This window comes from Pempheris klunzingeri, chromosome 8 (assembly GCF_042242105.1).
Source record: "Pempheris klunzingeri isolate RE-2024b chromosome 8, fPemKlu1.hap1, whole genome shotgun sequence".
NCBI lineage: Eukaryota > Metazoa > Chordata > Actinopteri > Acropomatiformes > Pempheridae > Pempheris > Pempheris klunzingeri.
The window spans coordinates 25,176,880-25,197,016 of NC_092019.1; the positions used below are offsets into that span (position 1 = coordinate 25,176,880).

General features: G+C 40.6%; 1 protein-coding gene across 2 annotated transcripts in view; it reads right to left on the reverse strand.

The window, feature by feature from the left end:
- sema6cb (semaphorin 6Cb) overlaps positions 1-20,137 on the reverse strand; it is a 60,617-nt gene that overhangs the window by 16,089 nt on the left and 24,391 nt on the right. For both annotated transcript variants that reach the window (XM_070834818.1, XM_070834816.1), the window contains exons 13-16: positions 19,553-19,690; positions 11,437-11,514; positions 987-1,045; positions 460-510 (exon numbers count right to left, since the gene is read on the reverse strand). In XM_070834818.1, the coding sequence (XP_070690919.1) occupies positions 460-510; positions 987-1,045; positions 11,437-11,514; positions 19,553-19,690 (326 nt within the window). The remainder of the gene's footprint in view (positions 1-459; positions 511-986; positions 1,046-11,436; positions 11,515-19,552; positions 19,691-20,137) is intronic.

The window sequence follows — 20,137 nt, forward strand, 5'->3', positions numbered from 1 at the left end:
TTGGATACTGTAGCTGTGTAAATACACTATTTCATGGGATCATAACCAACGCACACTTACAGTTTCACCATTGAAGCAGTGTTTTAGATAAACTTTGGGCTTCTTTACAATCTGTAACAACATCTGACCACTCATATACTTTGCTGTAGTCCCGCCATCTAAACAGTTTAAATGTTTGGGTAAACTGTTAACTATGCCAATGGGAATGAGCTAAAACTACTTAAATTAGACCCAGGTTGCAAAAACACCCAACTCATTAATTGCGAAGCGTGGCTGTTGACAGACACTAACTAGATGCTGCAAGAATTAAAGCATAACCTTTTTTCGGGTATCCTACTTGGTCGTAAGACAGCAAACTGCAAGTTCAGTTTGTGACGCCTTTAGTCTGATGGCGCTCATGGTGACCATCTAAAATCAGCAGAGGAAGTTAAATGAAAAGATAAGGACATGTCTACTGACCATACGCTGAATCTAGCACCGGGTTTTGCTTGCGAGTGGTTGCCAGGACATCTGGAGAAAGAAAACCAAAGAAATTCAAAATGACATCAATGTGTATGGCTATGATTTGTTTTCTTGGTTTCTAGGATGCAATTCACTCATTTCTAATGGGAGACAAGTATTGTTGAATTTGTCCTGTTTGTGGTCCTGATCATACCCTAGACACATGCAAGAGAGCTACAACAACCCACTTTGTCTTACATAAAAACACTTCTATGAGCGAATGCTTAATTAACATAGAAAGATTGAGAACAGTATTCCAGCAGGGTTTGTGAATGGGGGCGGACAAACTACTCTTCAACCTCCTTCAATGTGAACTGAATTGCTGCCCTCATTGAAATAAATGCATCATAAAGCACCATTATAATTCGTTGGGTCCACAATCACTTGTGCCTGCTGTCGCTCCGCCATCAAGATCTGATACCAGTCAATAGGCGTTTTCCCTCTTTCTTTATTGCCGATGTAAATCAGTGACAAATAAATCTCACCGTGGCAGGTATCAGGGTGCTGATGGTAACCGTTCTCCACATCCTGTTCAAACCTGCCTCTGAAAAGAACCAAACAAAGACACACACACACCCACACACAGACACACACACAGCAACAGAGACAAAGAGACACATCAGTACATTTGCATCAATCCATTTCCCTGGCTGCCCATTTCTAACAAAGCACCTCATTCAGTCTTTCCAAATTTGGTTTTGTTGAAGAGGACTGCTTAGAGAAAAGGGGTTGTGGGGGGGGTATGTGCACCGGGACAAAATTTAATTTGTTTTGTGTCTGGCTGAGGTCAGAGTGTCTGAGTCTTGCATTTGTTGTTAGGACAGATGTGGTGGCCGGACCTGAAGGGGAAATTCATTCTTGGATCTTCTTACAAGGTTGCATGTATCATCAGTTTTGTGGCATTCAGCAGATTCAACTTTCAACGAAAAGTTGTGTTCAAAGTTGTAAAATGTACTTTGTGTGTCCTCCCTCTCTCTCAGCCTCCTCTGCTTGACCTTCAGTTAGTCATTTTTTTAAAGATCTGGGTCCCTCTCTTCATTCATATTACTTTGTGAAGCTGCTGTGTGTTTTGGTCTACTGAGTCTACTGCTGGTGAAACTGGTATGATATTTTCATGGAAACCCCCCCCCCCCCCATTGTTAATGGCACAGGAAATATACCAAGACAAGACTTCTATATTTTGGCCAGCTTTCTGCAGGAATAAGAAAAACACGGTGAAAAAAAGACTAGAGATGGAAGTGTTATCATCAAGTGTTTTTCTGTGGACAAAAAGAAGGACAAGGTGTGCTGATTCAAGAAACAAACACAGTCTTGCTGAAAAACAAAATCTCACTATCTGTCCGTGTCACTAGTGACTAAAGAATGACTGAATATTTTTGTTATATATTTTCATATAAGGTATGGATGAGGCGGCCTTTTCACCACGCCTGTACATCTACTCTATAGCAAAAAGGGAAACAAAAGTTCAATCTTGTCAAATAAATCTTTAAAAAATATTTTTACTGTGCAATTTCCTGCATTTAGAACTTGCTGGTGTGTAAACCAAATCCTCTGAATTTCCAAAGTGACAACAAATCCAATCTGACAGTTATTGATTTTCTGCTGCTCTGATGAGAATGTGCTTACGATTGATACGCTGTTCTCCATCCCAGCTCCAGTGAGCTGACGCACAGTGGAGCGGAAGCCCTCCTAGCTGAGTGGAGCTTCACATCCACGCCAGCAACCTTCCCACACGTTGTAATGAACCAAGTAAAATAGACACAGGCTCGTATGCTGCACATGCACGTAATGATCCAGTATTCACGCACAAACACTTTGGACAAGCATGCATGCATACCTACTCTCTAACAAGCCAATTAGCTCCTTATATAACCTAAACACAAACCTACAGCTCACACTGATTACATACAGTCCTCCAGCACCCAGCTATAAGTAACAAAAAACTTAAAACTATAAGACATGCAAACATCCTACACGGACAAGACAAACACATGATCCTTAGATCTACTAAGATACTTCACAGCTCCTGAGAGAAACAACGATGTATCGGCGGAGGCAGAAGCTGTGAACAGCCAAAGAGCGAGAGGACTGAACTCAGCTGGAGGGAGAAAAATCAGCTCAAAGAATTAATCACCTCAATTTCTCCAGCATGAGTTAAAGCAGCAACTCTGCCTACAACTGTCAGGTTTAGGAATGTGTGTTTGTAAAACCTGCTGCGAGGAGGCTGCTTACTGCACAGATACACACCTGCTGCACTAAATTACAGCCTCTCCTAATCTTTCTCTCCCTCTCTTTCTTGTGTCCAGAATGAAGTAGCCTGGGAGAGACCAAACTTCAAACAAGCGCATAGATCTTTAAAGGATGCATTTCTACAGCGTGAGAACAGTTGGTCACAATGGTCTGATCACAACTACAGCAAACGATGCTTGTGCTTGTCTGTTGTCCTTGATATGAGTTAAAGTGGAAAGTTTTCTTAATTTACTTTCAGCTGTTTAATGCAGTGGTTTCCAACCTTTTTGGCCTGTGAACAATAGTATTATGCTAGTTTTTTTTTGTTTAAAAAAAAATAAAAAAATCTTTCTACTGTCAACATTTGCCACAAAAAAGCTAAAACAATGACTTAAACCTTCTAGTCTGTGATAGACCATGATTTCATATCACAGGAATCCTTTACTGTGTAGAAACTGTTACTGTATGTGCATTCCTAAGAAAGATGTAAATTAAAAAACCTGATATGCCAACAATGTGTGAATTATTTTGAAGAAATCACCTTGACATTGCAGTATTCATCTCCACAACACACAGGTGAAGTTTATTCTTCTCAGCTCATTAAACTAGGAAAGTGCTGCAAACATTGAAGTATGTGCCCAGGCATGCTTAGTGGCATCTGCCTAGTGTGGACCTTCTTTCACATCAATGCAAAACAGAATTTATGAGTGGAGGGGGCCTTTACGCTGTGTAAAGAGAACCAAAGCTTGTAAACAGAGTTTTGTTAACTAGTGTGATGACAGGTCACCTTTACGTTTGAAAAAGCACAGCAGACTTCACCATAATTGACCTTCTCTGGTGTTCATGCACATGAATAAACAGTTAAACGCAACCATCAGGCAAGAATTCATTTTGTTCTGCTCAGCTCTCCAAACACAAGGAGCTGTTGGCTGTCAGATATCAACATCTGTCTGCTTTTTCCCATAAACCCTTTCAATCTGGGTTCATGTCCTGTCGCTGGCTCAGTTACACTCTTTGAACAAACAGATCAAAAATGATTTGGTAGCTGAATTTTCAGTCGCTGTGATGCTGCCATGTGAGTCTGAAAGGCCTTGTTCTCACTTGCCAAAAAAACTGAATGACCTTCCACCTGGTTTGTACACTCAGTGGCATAATGTTGACTTCATTTAACAAATGAGAAAAAAATATATTTTTGGTTGGCAGGCCTTCAATTTTAATGAATGCAGTGTTGATTCAACCTTAAATAAGATGTCCTGTGGATGTAAAGGGTGAGTCCATAAACAAGGCAAATTGCTGGCACGAAATAATGATTGCTAAAGCAGATTGAAATCTGAGAATACAGATTTTTTTTGATTTTTCAATCTACAAGCATAAAAGATGAATGGCTAGAAATGTTTAGTCTCTGATCTGCAGAGTAAAGTCAATACCTTGGCACATGGAATCACATACTAATGTACTTTTAGTGCAAAGTGTGACGTCAAATTGAGCATGTAGTGCATTCCTACTGCATAGCATGTGGCTTTTGTGTATGTGACAAGTGCCTAGATGTTAACTAGACAAGCAAGAATTTCCAAGTTTGCACCGTGAGCCCCAAAATACATTGTATCCAAAGGAGAAGTGCTAGGCAGACAGTTCTGGCCCCACCCTGTGAACAGTAAGGTACAGTAAGGTACAGTAAGAAGCAAAACACGAGAGCTCTCATATAATATAGTGTTGGAAAAAATATTCTAACACTAAAACATTCATTTAATTTGCCTCAAACTAATACTAGAAAATATTCTATTAAGTGGAAGGGGTAATGGTTTATACTTGTGATCGATGCAGTCATGTGATGCAGAGAAGATGTATTGCTTCGGTGTGAACAGTTCGCTGGTAATGGCATACTTAATTGTTCATTTAGTAGGCAGTATAGAGTACATAGTGATTGAGTATGAACTACGCAGCATGTTACTATGCGATGTTGAACAGCTCTCGACTGTTCTGTGTCAGGCTTTTTGGTTCTTGTCCACCATTTTGACAACCGTTCCAGAGTGAGCGCTAATTTAAAATCACATCAATGAGTTCAGAGCCACACATCAGCTAAAGTTCACCTCACTCTGAAGAAGTTTATTCAGCTCCAGCTCTTATTAGCCCTACAATAAGTGCTCCTTTCTCCTTCCTTCCTTCATTCCTTCTCATGGTATTTATTGTTTCAATCTGTACTGTGTAGCTGATATTTATTCATCCTCTGTCCTTGGCTGTCCTTTGTTTTGGCATTGTGAATTGGGGAAAGTGAATGTCAAATGTATTGTGGATGAGACATAAACTGAAACACCCAGAGACCATAAGAAGTCGAGCCGCCCAGACACACAACACACAATCTTTCAGTGTGTGAGACGAAAAGACAGAAAGAAAGAGGACCATGAATCCTCTCTTCCCCCTCTCCGATCCTTTGGATCGGCCACAAATCAGTCATTAAAATTTATGCCACCTCTGGATGAGAAAGGGCAGCAGGAAAAAAAGACTGATAGTCCATGAAAGAGTGATGTCAGAGAGGAGACGGTGAGAAAAGAGAAGGACAGAGAGGGGTGGTCCCAGGAGGAGGATGACTTTTGAGCCGCTTCATCTCAGACTCCAGTCAGCTCTCTCTGCTGCCTGATTCACGTCACTTCATCTTTCGTTGTCCCGCCACCATCGCTTTATCATCCTCATTCCTTTTCTCCTCTCGCCACCCTCTCCTCACCTCCTTTCACTGGTATAAACGCATATATAAAGATATCACTTAATGCACGTTCAAAATCCACACAGACAGCCTGAGCAGACCAGAAAAACGCTAAATGAAAAACAGATGTTCTGCACTTTGGAATTGGACTGAATTCAGTCTTCCTTTACTCCCACCTTTTCTCCTTCATTTTCCCCTCCTTTAATCTTTCTTTCTCTCTCTCTCTCTTCCTTCCTTCCTCTTTTCTCCTCGCTGTCTTCCTCTCTTCCTGTTTCCTCCTCTCTTTCGTCTGTTCATAGTTCCCAGTTGAGTCTGCACAGGATATTTTGGCCGATCTCTGTTGCGTTCTGGTCCATTGGTTTCCGGTGCAACTCCGTCCTGCACGCTAAACACCAACTCATAAATCAAACCACAGCAAGCAGCTCGGAGCACTTTGCCAGCATGAAGCCACATTGGCACGTCCTCTCTCCATCTAAGACACAGTTTCGTGGACTTGTGAGAACCCTTCCAGTGACAGCTACTAACTCCTGACACACCTAACCCGAATCTTAATTACAAACTTATTTCAAATCCAAAAATTCAATCCTTCAAGTCACAACAAAATTAAAAACTACTAAGTTTGTCTCTCTCCAACTCTTCATACCTTTTTAATAAACCAAAACATCTTTTCTATCAAAATCTCATTATTTTTACCTCCTCAAAAGCAGTGCATGTTTAATTATTATCTCAGTGTGTACCAGGAGGCAAAACAAAAGTTCCTACCCAGAAAACTTCCACAGATTTCCACTTACAAATTACAGTCTCTTACTACTTGAGACCTGCTTGTTTGGAACAAATTAAAAAACCCTCTCCTCACAATATTGCATCTCAGCAGGAAGTAGATCAATAGATTAACCACCCAGCCCCACCCTGGATGAAAAAGCCCTTTTGAAAAGTATCAGAGAATGTATACAGCACCAATTAAAGTTCTATAGACAGCATTTCTAAACTGAAAATATGTGGGACGCCTGACTGACTGACCATGACACGAGCCCAGAAATGAAAGAAACATAGCTGAAGTATTTCCTGGCCAGGAGCAGTTCAAACAGGCAGCGAAGACTGCAGGAAGTAACTGCTCCTGGCCAAGAAATAGCCTGGAGCAGAAACCCTCCGTAACATAATGAACGGTTGTTTTTACAGTTCAGTGTTTGTACAAATTAAAGAAAATATCTAATAGGAGGTGAAAAGATATGCCTCATTAAAAATCTTTTAATATCAAACTCCTGCCACCTATATGCTTGAAACGTGGTTCTGAAAAAATTGCTCCTTCATGGTGACCCAGAGTCAGGCAAGAAAATAGATCCATGGAAAAAAATGTCCATGGAAACTGTTCGAACCATTCCTGCAGCAAAACCCACTTCTCTGCTGTTAATCCATACGCTCACTGCTCCAAGCACTTTCCCCAGAACTAAATACACCATGTCTGTGTCCTGCTTTTTTCTACAGCTGCACCAGGAGAGTAGCTTTATTGGAAAAGTGAAGAGTTTCTTTAGAAGTTCTGATGTTTTTCTTTGCTGTGACTCCTTCAATAGGCAAGCCACAGAGCTGCCTTTCAAGTTTACAGGGGTTGAGTGTTAAGGCAGATTTTCAGCAGTGCCTTAAAAATACAGTTTCTTTTGGAAAAAGTTTGACATGGTAGGAAATAAACTCATTTGCTTTCCTGCCAATAGAAGAGAAGATAAACACCACTCTTGTGTTTGTACGGTAAATTAGCATAAAGACTGGAAGCAGGAGAAAACAGCTACTGTGACTCTAACAAAATATACATTTTGATTATTTAATCTGTATAAAAAATCATAAAGACTACACGTTGTGTTTTTACAGGAGGGGTTGTGTGTGTGGTTCTTTTAAAGCTGGGCACAATAACTTGGAGTCTTGTCATCACCATGAGACTGCCAGACAACCAGCTGTCTCCTGTCTTCATACTAAAAGGAGCTAACCAGCTGCTGGAAACAGCTGGTTGTCTGGCAAGACAAGACTCCAGGAAGTCAGTGCCTGGCCAAGAAACCTGCAAGAGGGCAAATAAGCATATTTCCCAAAAACTATTCCTTTAAAATGAAAAACCTGAAGACACCACAAGGATGCCCTCACTCTATGAGTAGAAAACAAAAGTACGGGAACCCAAATGCTATACTGTCAAAAACAAAAATATAAGAGGCAATACAGAAACGTGCATCTATAAGAGAGAAAAATCCCATTAGCCTCTGTCCATGTGGGGGCAAGGAAAATAATATGTCTGGGTGCCCAAGCAGGGGATATGTAATAATTCCAGGCCTGCACATTTTCATCCGTCAAAATAATCTATTGGAAGCCAGTCAACAGTGGAAGTGGTGAGTGTGTGAGCGTGAGTGTGTGTGCATGAGAGAGAGAGAGAGAGAGAGAGAGAGAGAGAAGGTAAGTATAGTGGGATGTCAGTCTATAGAAAATTCCACACACACATTTTACAAGCAATGTACATAGAGGTAAAAGAGAAAAGAACACCCCCAGCGTGGTGTTTCAGGAGCGGGCTGTACATCAACCACACAGGGACATGCAGAGTCCTTGACTGTCAGGAGACACGTAGGAGAAGAAAATAGTACCTTTAACTGCCTCTCCTCCTCCTTCTGCTCTACCCTTTATCGCATCCATCTATCTGTCTGCCTATTCATCCATCCATCAGTCCCTCCACCCATCCATCCATCTTTCTTCACCTTTTGCCAGACAGTGCGCTACACGGCTGTGTGATTGAAACACATGCAGCTGAACATCACTTTTGATTTTATGACAGGCTTTGAGCGAGAGCAAGAGAGGAACAAAACAAAGCACGTGAGGAGAAAGATGTAGAAAACGTAGGGAATGACTGGTCTGACGCACGCACATCAACGTCCAGCTGAGATCTTATTGCTCGGAAATGTTATTGATCAAATCATTTTATTCTAAATTGCATCTACATAAAGCTGTAGCTTCCTGTTATTTTTCCTTGAAACTGTTCTATGATAAGAAGGTCTGGATTTATGAATTGATGATTTAGGATTTATTTGTGACTGTAGCTACGATGTTAAAAAGCGCCTCAGTTTGTTTGACCTGCCCTCAAGGTCTACTCGTTATCTACAGCATGGACATGTCTTAAAATGAACCTTCACTTTTTGAATCAAACAAACATCCGGCAGGCAGAAAACTGCACTGATAACGTCAGTTATCAGGCTAGATACAGTGGCTAATTAGCTAGTCAACTGCATCACTTTAAACAGCACTAAATCTTGCCTGGAAAGTGTGAAGACGGGTCAGTTTAGTGCTTACTCTCATCAAACGTAAGCCAGTTTCCAGCACAAGGTTGTTTACATTGTGTCTCGGTGCCCCATGCTGGCTCATCTGTCAATCAAATACATACACTGGCTCGCCCAATCAGAGGCTTAAAGGCTAAAGGACATTTTCTTTCTTCCTTACGATGAAAAATAACAATTATGTAAAAAAAAAAAAAAAAACATTTCGACATGATTTTCACAGCTAAAAGAAGACTTATGATTTCAGCTGGACTACAACACAAATCCTGTATTTGCCACCACAGGGTGCAGGTCAATAACTTTAAGTGTCAAACGGCTCTTTTCCAGTCCCCAAGAATAGACAGTAAATTATGTCTCATTTTTCTGATTGACTGTTTCCTCCTTCACTACTCTACATCCTGTGCTGCATCTACTCTCACAGCACCAACAGTAGGGAGGTTTCTATTTTCCTACGCTCAACACATTTTGGCCTCTCGTTAATAAACAAATGCATGTTGTGGGTCTCAAATGGGACCAGCTAAGTGCTCAGTAAAAACTGTTGGTCAGGTTTTCATCATGTTGACATTGCCCACTGATCTACTTCTAGATTAGCTATTGATTATCAAGAGTGCATTGCCCCAGCAGTGCATGCAGGTCCAATTGATGCGCACAGTGCTGAAACATTCGGCTCGAGGAGCGCGAGGTGATATGAAAATTATTACTGCTGCGGCTTAAACATTATTGACTAAGTTACAAATCTGTCCGCAGTGACTGAGTTAGCGAACTAATAATGTCTTTATATAGCCGTCTCCACCCATGTGCTTCCACGCTGACCAAACACCACAGTGGATGATCTCTCTAATTAGTAGAACTTTATCCAGAGAATAATTAACGGCTGAAACCTCCTCCTAGAGCGTTTGATTGGAAAACAAATCGGCACACTTGTGTCCCGTGGTGGTTTATGATCGCAGACCTCTCTGCTAAAGGGGAAATCAACAATGAATCACATCAGGCAGAAAATTGCTGCAGAAGGTTTGAAGCATGAACTCCAACCGGTGATGTTAAAACAGGTGTTATTCTAGAAAAGCCTCTCTGGTCAAGTGCTCATTGTCACTTTGCAATGTGAGACTCTACCAGATAATCCCTTAACATTCAGTCTCACTCCCTTATTTCCCATAAAGTAGCATTAAGGTCGGGAAACCGCCCTCTGTGACACTATCACGTATATTCTTACTGTATCTGCCTGCTCAAACTCTTTGTTGAAACTACATGTAGGATGTGTTTCAGTGAAATGTAATTTTTATAAATTCAATGGGAAAACCTTAGATGTGCATCATTTTATACACATTTCCCAAACTTCAGCCTGACATATCTGTTATCTTTGGCATCTTCCCAGGAACTTGAGTTTTGTCGGATTGAACATTATGTGTAGTTTGAGATTTCACCATTCAATATACCATGTCAAAAGTTCTCCATCTATTACTGCCAACCCTCTCTACACCTTCACATAGAATTAAAAAAAAGAATCCATCACTAAAGAGCCTTGTGTAATGCAAACAGCTTTTGGCACTGTTGGTAAAGTGGGAGCTGTCAGATACCATTTCTGACTTTGTTTGGCCTTTATTACCTTTCACTGAGCCTTAAAGCCGGCTAAACATGCAGTGCTGTTTTGCTGTCAATACGTGGTTCTAGTTGCTCTACAGATGACTTATTTTGAAAGATGAGTCGAAGAAAGAGTGTAATTGTCCCATTTATGGAACAATAACTGTGCTGGAATGAATTACAGTTCAGCCATGAGCTACAGACACCAGCATAGTTCTTTGGATGATAAAAATCCCTTTAACTTTATAAAAATCAAACCTATCGATTGCAGTTCATTCAAAGATTCTGCTCATGGCATTAAATGCTTCAGTCATAACACTAAAAACCTGCACGGAACTCAGTGTATTCATGAGACCTGTAAATTAGCTAAATTAACACCCCTAAAATCGCCACGTAGGGCTGTTCTGCTCCGAGTGGGCAAGTCTCATTCACAAAAAGAGAAGCAAAAAGAAGAATTTTACACTGCAGAGCTTCAGGTTCTGTCAGTATCAACAGACATATTAGAGGAGCTGAAACAAACAATTAAGATATTAATGACACAGCTGTCAGAGCAGTGACATGAATAACAAGTGAGCTGACATGAAGATATATGCTAAAAACAGATATTACACAAGAGATTACTAAAGCCCACAGCGAGGAACATAAAGAGCCACAGGCAACTTCTGAACAACTTCTGAGACTAAGCTGATGATCTGGTGGATAGAAGATTCATTTTGCATTGTGTTCAATAGATTTCATTTAACTTAACTACAGCATCATGTTTAAACTCCAAACTCATTGAGATAAAAGGCATTATGACTTCAGGTCAGACTAGTGTTTCCCCCTGAGGCTGACTAACTGCACTGACTTCGTACAACAGGTCTGGACCACTCATCAGGAGGAATCAGTTCAGAACTAAGGTGTTTGTGCGAGTGGTTCTTGCACCACATTAGGGGGAATGAATGTGACAATATTTGAGCATGCAACTGAAATGAACGAGATACAACCACACAGCACAGCAGTGAGACAGCTTTCACTATTATCAGTGGCAACACTGACTCGGCACTGAAGCTGAAGGTGGCTGTGGTGACATGAATCCCTCCTCTATAGTAAGTATAGGTGTCGTTACAGACTGTGTCTTACTTGAAGCCAGGTGAGACAGTGGCACAGCTGCCTGCCTTGAGCCAAATGCAGTAAGGGTCCCGTGAAGACAGACAGCTTCTGCAAAACAGACACAGGCAAATATTCAGTCAGTGATGGAAGTCCTTGGGGAGAGCATCGTTTGTGAAGAAAAGTGAGCCCTGTAACCGTTAGCTGCCACCCACCTTACAACCACATCTGTCCTCAACTCGAGACGGAGAAATGAGCTTCATGTATAACAGGGTATGAAACACAACACTGAAAAGTTTGGCTCCCATGAGGCAAAGACAAAAGTGGAAGAAAAAAACCACTAAATTTAAGATCAAATTGCTGCATTTTTCCCCATTAAGTTTAGTGAAAAGTTGCACGAATAGTTATCATTTACCAGCATCTCTAATGGACAAAAAAGCACCATTACTGTGAACGCTGAAATTGCAGCTGTGACTTTTTCTGCAACTCCCATAATCTTGTTTTTATGCAAATGCATCAATTTGTTTAGAAAGTCTGTTGATAAAGAGATGTGTGGCATTTAAATACAGCTAAATCTATCTATGACTGGGTGACAACACATAGTTAGCATTTTACAACTTTCACATCATAGCATGCGCAGTGCTTTTCTGTGTGAATTAAATAAGTAATTAACTATGTTTGCTAGTATTCAGTTGCAAACATTGACTAACAAATACGCCAACATTACCGTTTTCTCCATGACAGAAATGAATGCAGACCATCATACAAAAAGACAGAGGGGAAGACTGCAATCAGATTAGCTCTGGATTAGAGTCAGGGCTGTGGACTTCTAGCTTCTAACTGAACTGAAGGGAATAAACACAAAGCTTGTGTTTATACTCTTCTCCGTCTCTTACTTTTGCTTTAAAATCACGATCCATAATTGTTTTCACCATATAAATTAGTATTTACTCCTGCATAATTGAAGAATTCAACTTGTTCACTCTGAGATTAACTGATCATAATTAAAATAAATAGTCCTGTTTTTCTTTTGTGTTTATGATGATTGACTGATGTAAACAAACCTTCAACAGTGTCAGAATAAAAATTAAAATGCTTAAAGCTAAATCCACTTTTTCAGTTAATTAGAAAATTAAATATCAAATCACTTTATTATTTCCTGAGATAATCAATTGGTTCTGCCCTCTTGTTCAAATGAAAAGCAAACAAACAAAAAGAAAAAGCAGACGGAAAAATGTGTGATTTAGTGACATTCACTGTCTAAGCAATGCCCCCAATCAAGACATACATTATAAAACAGGAATAAAACGGGGGACGAGTGATTAAAATGCATTATTTGAATTTGTGAAGGGGGTGTGCTTGAGCTAAAAAACAGGGAAAGTAAAGTTGCTCTGTGATAGCTTGTTCTAATTATAAAAACTTTGACTATGTTGACTGGTGCTGATTAATTTTTTGCTTTTTTAATTTATTAAAAATCTGTCAATTTTAATAATTATAGCAGTTTCCAACTTTTTGTAAACTCTTGTGTTTATGTTTGGACTGTACCTTTAAGCCAGAGTCACTTTAGGTCGCTGAGCCCATCATCAGGTGTCAGCAGTCTTCCTGACTAGCTGTGAATGACCTTACTCTGAGTGAACGGCTGCTAACATGTTCCAGTCTCATGTTTGAGACTCTCACATGACACTTTTGTTGATTATACCCTTCCACTGATCTGCTGTCAGTACCTCTGCACCATCATTGATTTAAGTCTGCAGTTTTTAATCCTGCACTCTGGAATGAGTTGAATGATGCTCTTGGCCTTTATCCTGCCACTGTATAATTACAAAACAACACTGGGTGTCAGTGAGGGGATTAACATTATCATTAACCATTATCTTTTTTTTTTTACTGCTGCAGACCTTACTCTTTGAAAGTCCGTGGTATTCACCCAGCAATACCAACATAAAGAGCATAAAGTACATAGAGACTAAACACTGACAAGAAAAAAAAACAATAATGTTTATCTGCTGCCAGTCTACAGTCACATTAGGAATGATTTTAGCCTATTACGCTGGATAACACCATCAGAGGTGAAAGTTGGAAAAAAAAAAAAAGTCTGCACAGTGCTGGTGCTGTGTGCAGCATCATGTCAAATAAAACCTTGGTGGCAGTCAGGGAACAAGTTTTAATGAGGACTCCTGTGACCTGTTTTAAATATCTAAAATTATTTACAACTATCTAAACTGAGTGTGCAGGCGTTACACCATTTTCACCCTCAGTCAGTAAACATTACAGAGAAATCCCACAGAGAGCACATTAGTGTGTCACTCCTACAGAACAGAGGGAAATCAACATCGAAACTACCCCTTGTACACCTGCAGCTGGGAACTGAATGTGACTGCATGCCTTTGTCTGGGTCCTCAAAGTACTCTGTATGTATGCAAGTATTATTTTCAATTGCTTTTTATGGAAACAACAAGAAAAACAATAACAAGAACAACCACCACCACCCAATCTGGGTATGCCATAGAAATATGGAACCGGCTGTTTTACAAAAGGACAGGATGCTGTTCAAAAACCATGCTTTTTGCCTCAAAGTTTTTTGTTTTGTTGTTTTGCCACACGTTGGTGAGGATAAAGAAACAGATGATTAGCTTTATAATCCCAAAGTATAACTGATTTGTGCTGTAAGGGCACAAAAACAATATACACTTTGAAATAAGTGCACAGCCCAACCATGACACGTCTAAACCTGAAACCCAAACAGCGCTCAAAAAAATTAAGGGAACACTTAATCATCACAGTATAACACCAAGTCAATTAAACTTAACGGATATCAATCTGTCCAGTTAGGAAGCATCAGCGATTGTGAATCAGTTTCACCTGTTTTGGTGCAAATGAAAGTGACACCAGGTGGAGAGGCAACAGCAAGACGACCTCCAAAAAAGGAATGGTTTTACAGGTGGTAGCCACAGACAGTTGTTCTCTCCTTATCCTTCCTGACTGATTCTTCTCTAGTTCTGCATTTTGCTAGTGTCCTTATCACTGCTGGTAGCATGAAGTGGTACCTGAAGCCCATTCAGGTTGCACAGGTAGTCCAGCTCCTCCAGGATGGAGGACACACAATGAGAGCTGGACAGGGCTGTGGAAGGGCATCACCCCAGCAGCAGGACCAGTATCTGCTCCTTTGGGTGAGGAGGAACAGGAGGAGCACTGCCAGAGCCCTACAGAATGACCTGCAGCAGGCTACTGGTGTGCATGTTTCTGACCAAACTGTCAGAAATACACTCCATGAACTCATCACTATGTTACCTGCAAACAGCTGTTAAAAGTAAAATAGTGTTAATTAAATAAGTTGCGTCTTTCTTTCACTCGCTTCCAAAACACCTGCTAGCCAGAACAAGATTTGTACAACACGTGGAATCTGTGCTTTTGTCCACAGGAGCAACCAAAACTAACACAAAATCAAAGTTCTTTCTAGTTGCTTTGAATCTAAACCTTCAAAAGTCAGTTGAAAACTAAACCTTTTGAATGTCCCTTAACTGGCTTTCACTGCTGACCTGCTGCAGTGAATGGTGTTTGTTAGGTCTCACTTCTTGTATTACTATCATTTGTTGTAACTAAAGTCTGTTGCAGTGTCGACGCCTCAAAACGCACACTAAAGTCTAAACTTCAGAGTGAAATACAAACCTTGTCATCAGCAGAAATAACTTTCTGTCCAAAAATAATTTTTTCTCTCACAGCTTCACAACCTGACGGAGGACTTCAGGGTATCGAGACCCTAGAGTGACTTTTGCTTGTGTGTGAGGCTGCCAATATGTGTCACTGCTTCGCGCAGCTTTAATAAATTATTCATTCACTTGCCATAAGGTATATCTGCATCTCCCTCCCCATTCTGCCCCCCTCCTCTTCATCAATGCCTTCCTCTACAGTTACATGACAGAAAATGAACCTCCACATTGAAGCACTTTGAGAAGTCGTGTCTAGCTGTGGTTTAGTAAGAGATATGATGCAAAGTCACATGTTCTTTGTCTGAAGTTGTTCTGTTAGCAGCTTATATACGACATGTATTTGTGTGCGTCTCCTGTTGCTCTTTAAAACTTCAGATTTCCACTCCGCCTTGTTGCTCATATTCTGTCATGCTATGATCAACAGATAGGTGTGTATGTTTGCCTGCAGCCACAGTGTGTAAGGAACATCCATTAGCTGCTGAGAGGAGAAGGGATTTGTCCAGCCTCTGAGGCTGAGGCTCATAACTTCCAGCTGTCATTTAGCCAATATCCTGGGAATAATACAGTCCTGATTTACTGGAGATAGTTTCAGCTAATATGATGCTGCTGGTGAACAAGTAAATGTGAAGAAGCTATCTGATAATAACACAAATATAAAAGAATATATCAAACTTTGAACACTGCTGTTATGCTACATTTGCTACATTGCTTTGAGGTTTTATCATGTAATGTTTCTCCAGAAAATAAAATGCCACTTTTATTGCAGAATGGGTTTCTTACAAGAATCTAGTCAGAGAGATGAATACTCTGGTTTAATAAAAACTTAGATCTTATTTCTACAGTTTTGGCCACCGTAATATAACAATATTACAGTCTTATTTCAGAACTCTACGAATGAGGCAACATTGCAAAAAAGAGGTCCAATGGGACAAGAGACAGATAATCTAAAAATACAGGCTAGTCAAACTTATTTGGAAGAGAAATGAAAGTGAGCAGTACCAAATAACTGTAACCATCCATTACAGTGTAGAGATCGACTTCCTGCTTCAAAGTTGACCTTTTGTACTTGCACTTGTGTAAACACAGTTTTCCTGAACAGTAATGGATTAAGACCACAAAAAACTGACACCACAAAAAAACCAACAGTGTCTGTTATTTCAGCAAATGCTCATTTACAATCAACTGACAAAGCCCTCTAAGGCCATAGGATTTAGTATTGTAGAGTCATACAGTCCGCACACAGAGGGGTCAGGGTGGATGGACTGACACAGGGATGGCTGTTCAGTTCCTGTTTTCTACTGCAGTCAACACTGGTTTCTGTTAGCAATGACAAGATCATTGCCTCACCTTAGGCAGTTAGGCATTTTAACACAAACCATGATCTTTCAGTAATGGTAAGCAAGACGTTATTGTACCTCAGCACTAAGTTAAAACTGTTCAGATAAAAAAAGGGAAATATCCACTGGATCTACAGATTTTCAGGCTTTGAGGCCTCTTTGGCCCTTTCATTGTATTTTTTACTTTAACTCCCATTTCACACAGTTCCTAGCTGCTGTTGAAAAAAGAGCATTTTCAGAAACCTGATATTGGCAGAGAGCCTTCACTGAAAAAAGAAACCTGATGATGTAGGCTACAGTGAGAGAGAGAGAGAGAGAGAGAGAGAGAGAGAGAGAGAGAGAGAGAGAGAGAGAGAGAGAGAGAGAGAGAGAGAGAAGCCAATAGTGAGAGAAATGCAGTGAGAGAGAAAATGGAGGCAGAAAACAGATAGATGGGGTAAATCTCATCTGGAGGGAGACAGATTCAGTGGTGTGGTGAAGGAGGATATTGTGGCTGAAACCTGACCCCCTGGCCAGTGCTGATGAGGCTTACGGGGCCCCTAATCCCAGGATGAGGTGTGCTGTAGCTCTAGCCTCTAAAAAGGATCTGGGGATGTAGCCGCCCCGTAAGCTAAAGTAAGACAGGGCCCATCCATTTTCTCCCTGTTCCTTCTTTTCCTCTTCTCTCTCCTCAAGCTTTAGAAAAAAAGATGGTGGCCACCATCTCTGGCTCCCTGCCAATCAGCTGGATCCAATTTAGGCCTAAACTGTCTTAAGAGCTTCTCCAGGCCTTCGCAATGAGAGTTTAGCATGCTATGGGGGTATATGTATTCCCTGGTGGAGGTGAGGAGAAATCCTTTCTCTGGGTTGAAGGGGTTGAGAAGAAGGGGGAGATGCATGGGGCCAACATTCCTCACAGTCCCTAAAATAGATCCTGAAGCTGGGGAGCAAGTACATTAAGTGGGGCTAAAACACTGCCTGACAAAACAACAGGCTGTAGACAAAGAGACACAAGAAGGTTCAGCTCAGCTCATAAACCTGCTGTAAAAGCAATGTCAGCCTCTTGACGGCAGCACTTTCAAGGTTTTTATTTTGTATCTTTTACAGAAGTTACACCAGACGGTAATCTATAGCAACTGTGTTTATGGGGCAATGAGCTGTCGCTTATACTGAACATAAATGTTTTGCCACGCCTACTAATTATTATTTTCATTATCGCTTCATCTGTCCATTATTAAAGTAACTGATTATTCATTTGGTCTAAAAGATATCACAAAATAGTGAAAAATGTCCATCACAATTTCCCAGAGTCAAAAGTGACGTTAAATTTACAAGCAGTGCATTTACATTAAGTAACTGGGTTAAAGTCCTCCTGCAGTAACCGGATTCTTAGTGTCATGAAAATGAGAAACACAGTTCTACAAATCAGGTCTGGGATCAGAGAACCCTGATTTTCCTAGTCCAAGCCAATTTAAAACAGAAATTACAGTAATCCACCCAACAAGGACCCTGACAGAAAGCCCCCCACCTCTGAGCCTGGGTCTGTTCCAGGTTTCTTCCTGTTAAAGGGGAGTTCTTCCTCCACTGTTGCTAAATATAATATCTGATGCTGCTCATGTGGGGATTCTTGAATCCTTAATGTTGAATTCCTGAATCGTTGGGTCTCTCTCTAATTAAAGAGTTTGGTCTAGACCTGCTCTTTATGGGAAGAGTCTTGAGATAACGCTGTTATGAATTGGCGCTATATAAATAAAGATTGATTGATTGATAATCTTGTTTCATGTGAATGTAAAAATACTGAATATGAAAAATAAATGAATGAATTGTCACAGGTCAGCAGAACCCAGCAGATTTGGGGCATTAATGCTTGCTATTTAACTTTTTTACAGTTACCATGCTAGCTGTAAATCCCAAGAAAGTGAAACTATTATTTTATTATTTTATTGCACATGAATAATGCTTCCTCTTGTTGAATCAGAATTAAATCAGAATGGGCTTATAGAAGAAGTTCAGCCTGTAGAAGAATTCAGCCTTGCCTCTAACCACAGCATCTCTTACATGGCAGCCACACCATACTTACCTGCTGCTCGGTTTAATTTTACTCTTCTTTACTTAGTGTTTTCTGGGGAAAGTCGAGCCAAGCAGATAATAGCATAACATCTGTTCGGTGGTACAGACTTTTGTCCAAAAACCTCTAACAGCATCACAAGTGGACACAGTTCTTAAATTGGTAGTTGCAGAGAAAATGTGATCCTACTTTACCTGCGTTACCTGGTAGTGTGAGTGCCTTTTCTTCCTGCTACACGGGGAGGAAACACTAAATCTATGCCGTTTTTCTGGGCTGCAGCAGAGTGTAGTCTCAGTCTTCATACTGGTTTTCAAATGTTTCACGACCTTTGACTTGTTTTGTTTCTGTTCTTTTGAATTTCCTGCCTACCTAAACATGTTCCAAACATTTGTGCAACCTTAGCTCATTTTGTTCTCAGGTCTGCTGGAGGTAAATCTATATGAACACACAATTTTATGTTTGTGAAAAGATATGTGCACTCTTAAGTGCCAATTCTGCTCTTGAACACTGACTGCATAAAAGTGGATGTGCTAGCGAAGCTAATGTGGAAGTGCCTTAAAGCTGCATTGTTTCCAATGGCTAACATGGGGCCTCTCTGCTGGTTGCATAAAGAAGTCCAAAAGGATGGAAGTCTATGAGACAATGAGCCTACTCCTTGGTTGATTTATTGCCTCAGTAAGCAGTTTTCTAATGATTGTATCGTCTCAGCATGATGTTATTCCAGTAAATTATTATAATAATAGAGAAAAAAAGAGTAATAGAGAAAAATACAGTGGAGTATGCTTTAGGGTGGGACTATCTGGTCTTGGTCTATATGCTTGAAAACGGTGGTCCACAAGTCAATGGGTTGTCAAGTCAAGTGTTTTAATTTAGCTATCATCTTTACGATAACAGCTGATACAATGTCCACAGCACCGTGGCACTACATCAGTCTGCCTGTTGGCCTCCCATTGCATCTGACCCTACTGTTCTACATCTACTGTTTCCTGACAGGTGAGATGAGGTGTTCAGTTGCTGATCAAAGAACTCAATGATTAACTCATTTGGGAACTCACTTCTTGCAGGTGCTGTAGTCAGAGCAGCGACTCAGTGGCACACGGATCACACAGCTGGAGAACGCTACGAAGAGTGCGTGATGATCTCGATCCAACTCGAGACCCAGCACCCTCCTGTCCTCACCCCGCACGTTACATCTAGGAATGCAGAAAAACACCAACTGTCAAGATAAGACATTTTTGATCTTGTTTCATTTTTAAATAAGTACTGCAGACGACTGACACAGTCTGAAAATTATACAGAAGGAATTATACAGACAGCCGGCTGTGAATTGAACTCCATGCAGATAGACTTCACAAGCTGTGCAGTCAGAAAACAAAAGAAGACACAGAAAAAAAGCATTCCCTCTAGCTGTACAGGGTGATGCAAAGTGCTACAATAGACCAAAGAGCGGGTGGGCAGGACATATCAAGGCAGAACACAGAGGGGAGAAAAGAAAGAAAAGATCAGAGAGAAAGTAAAAAGAAAAAATACCAAGTAAAGGACAGAACCGACTGAGAGGAAGAGAAAGAAAAGAGGACCTACAATTACGGAAAAACATGGGAGGGTTTAAAATAAAACAGATGCCCAAAAATATCAACTTA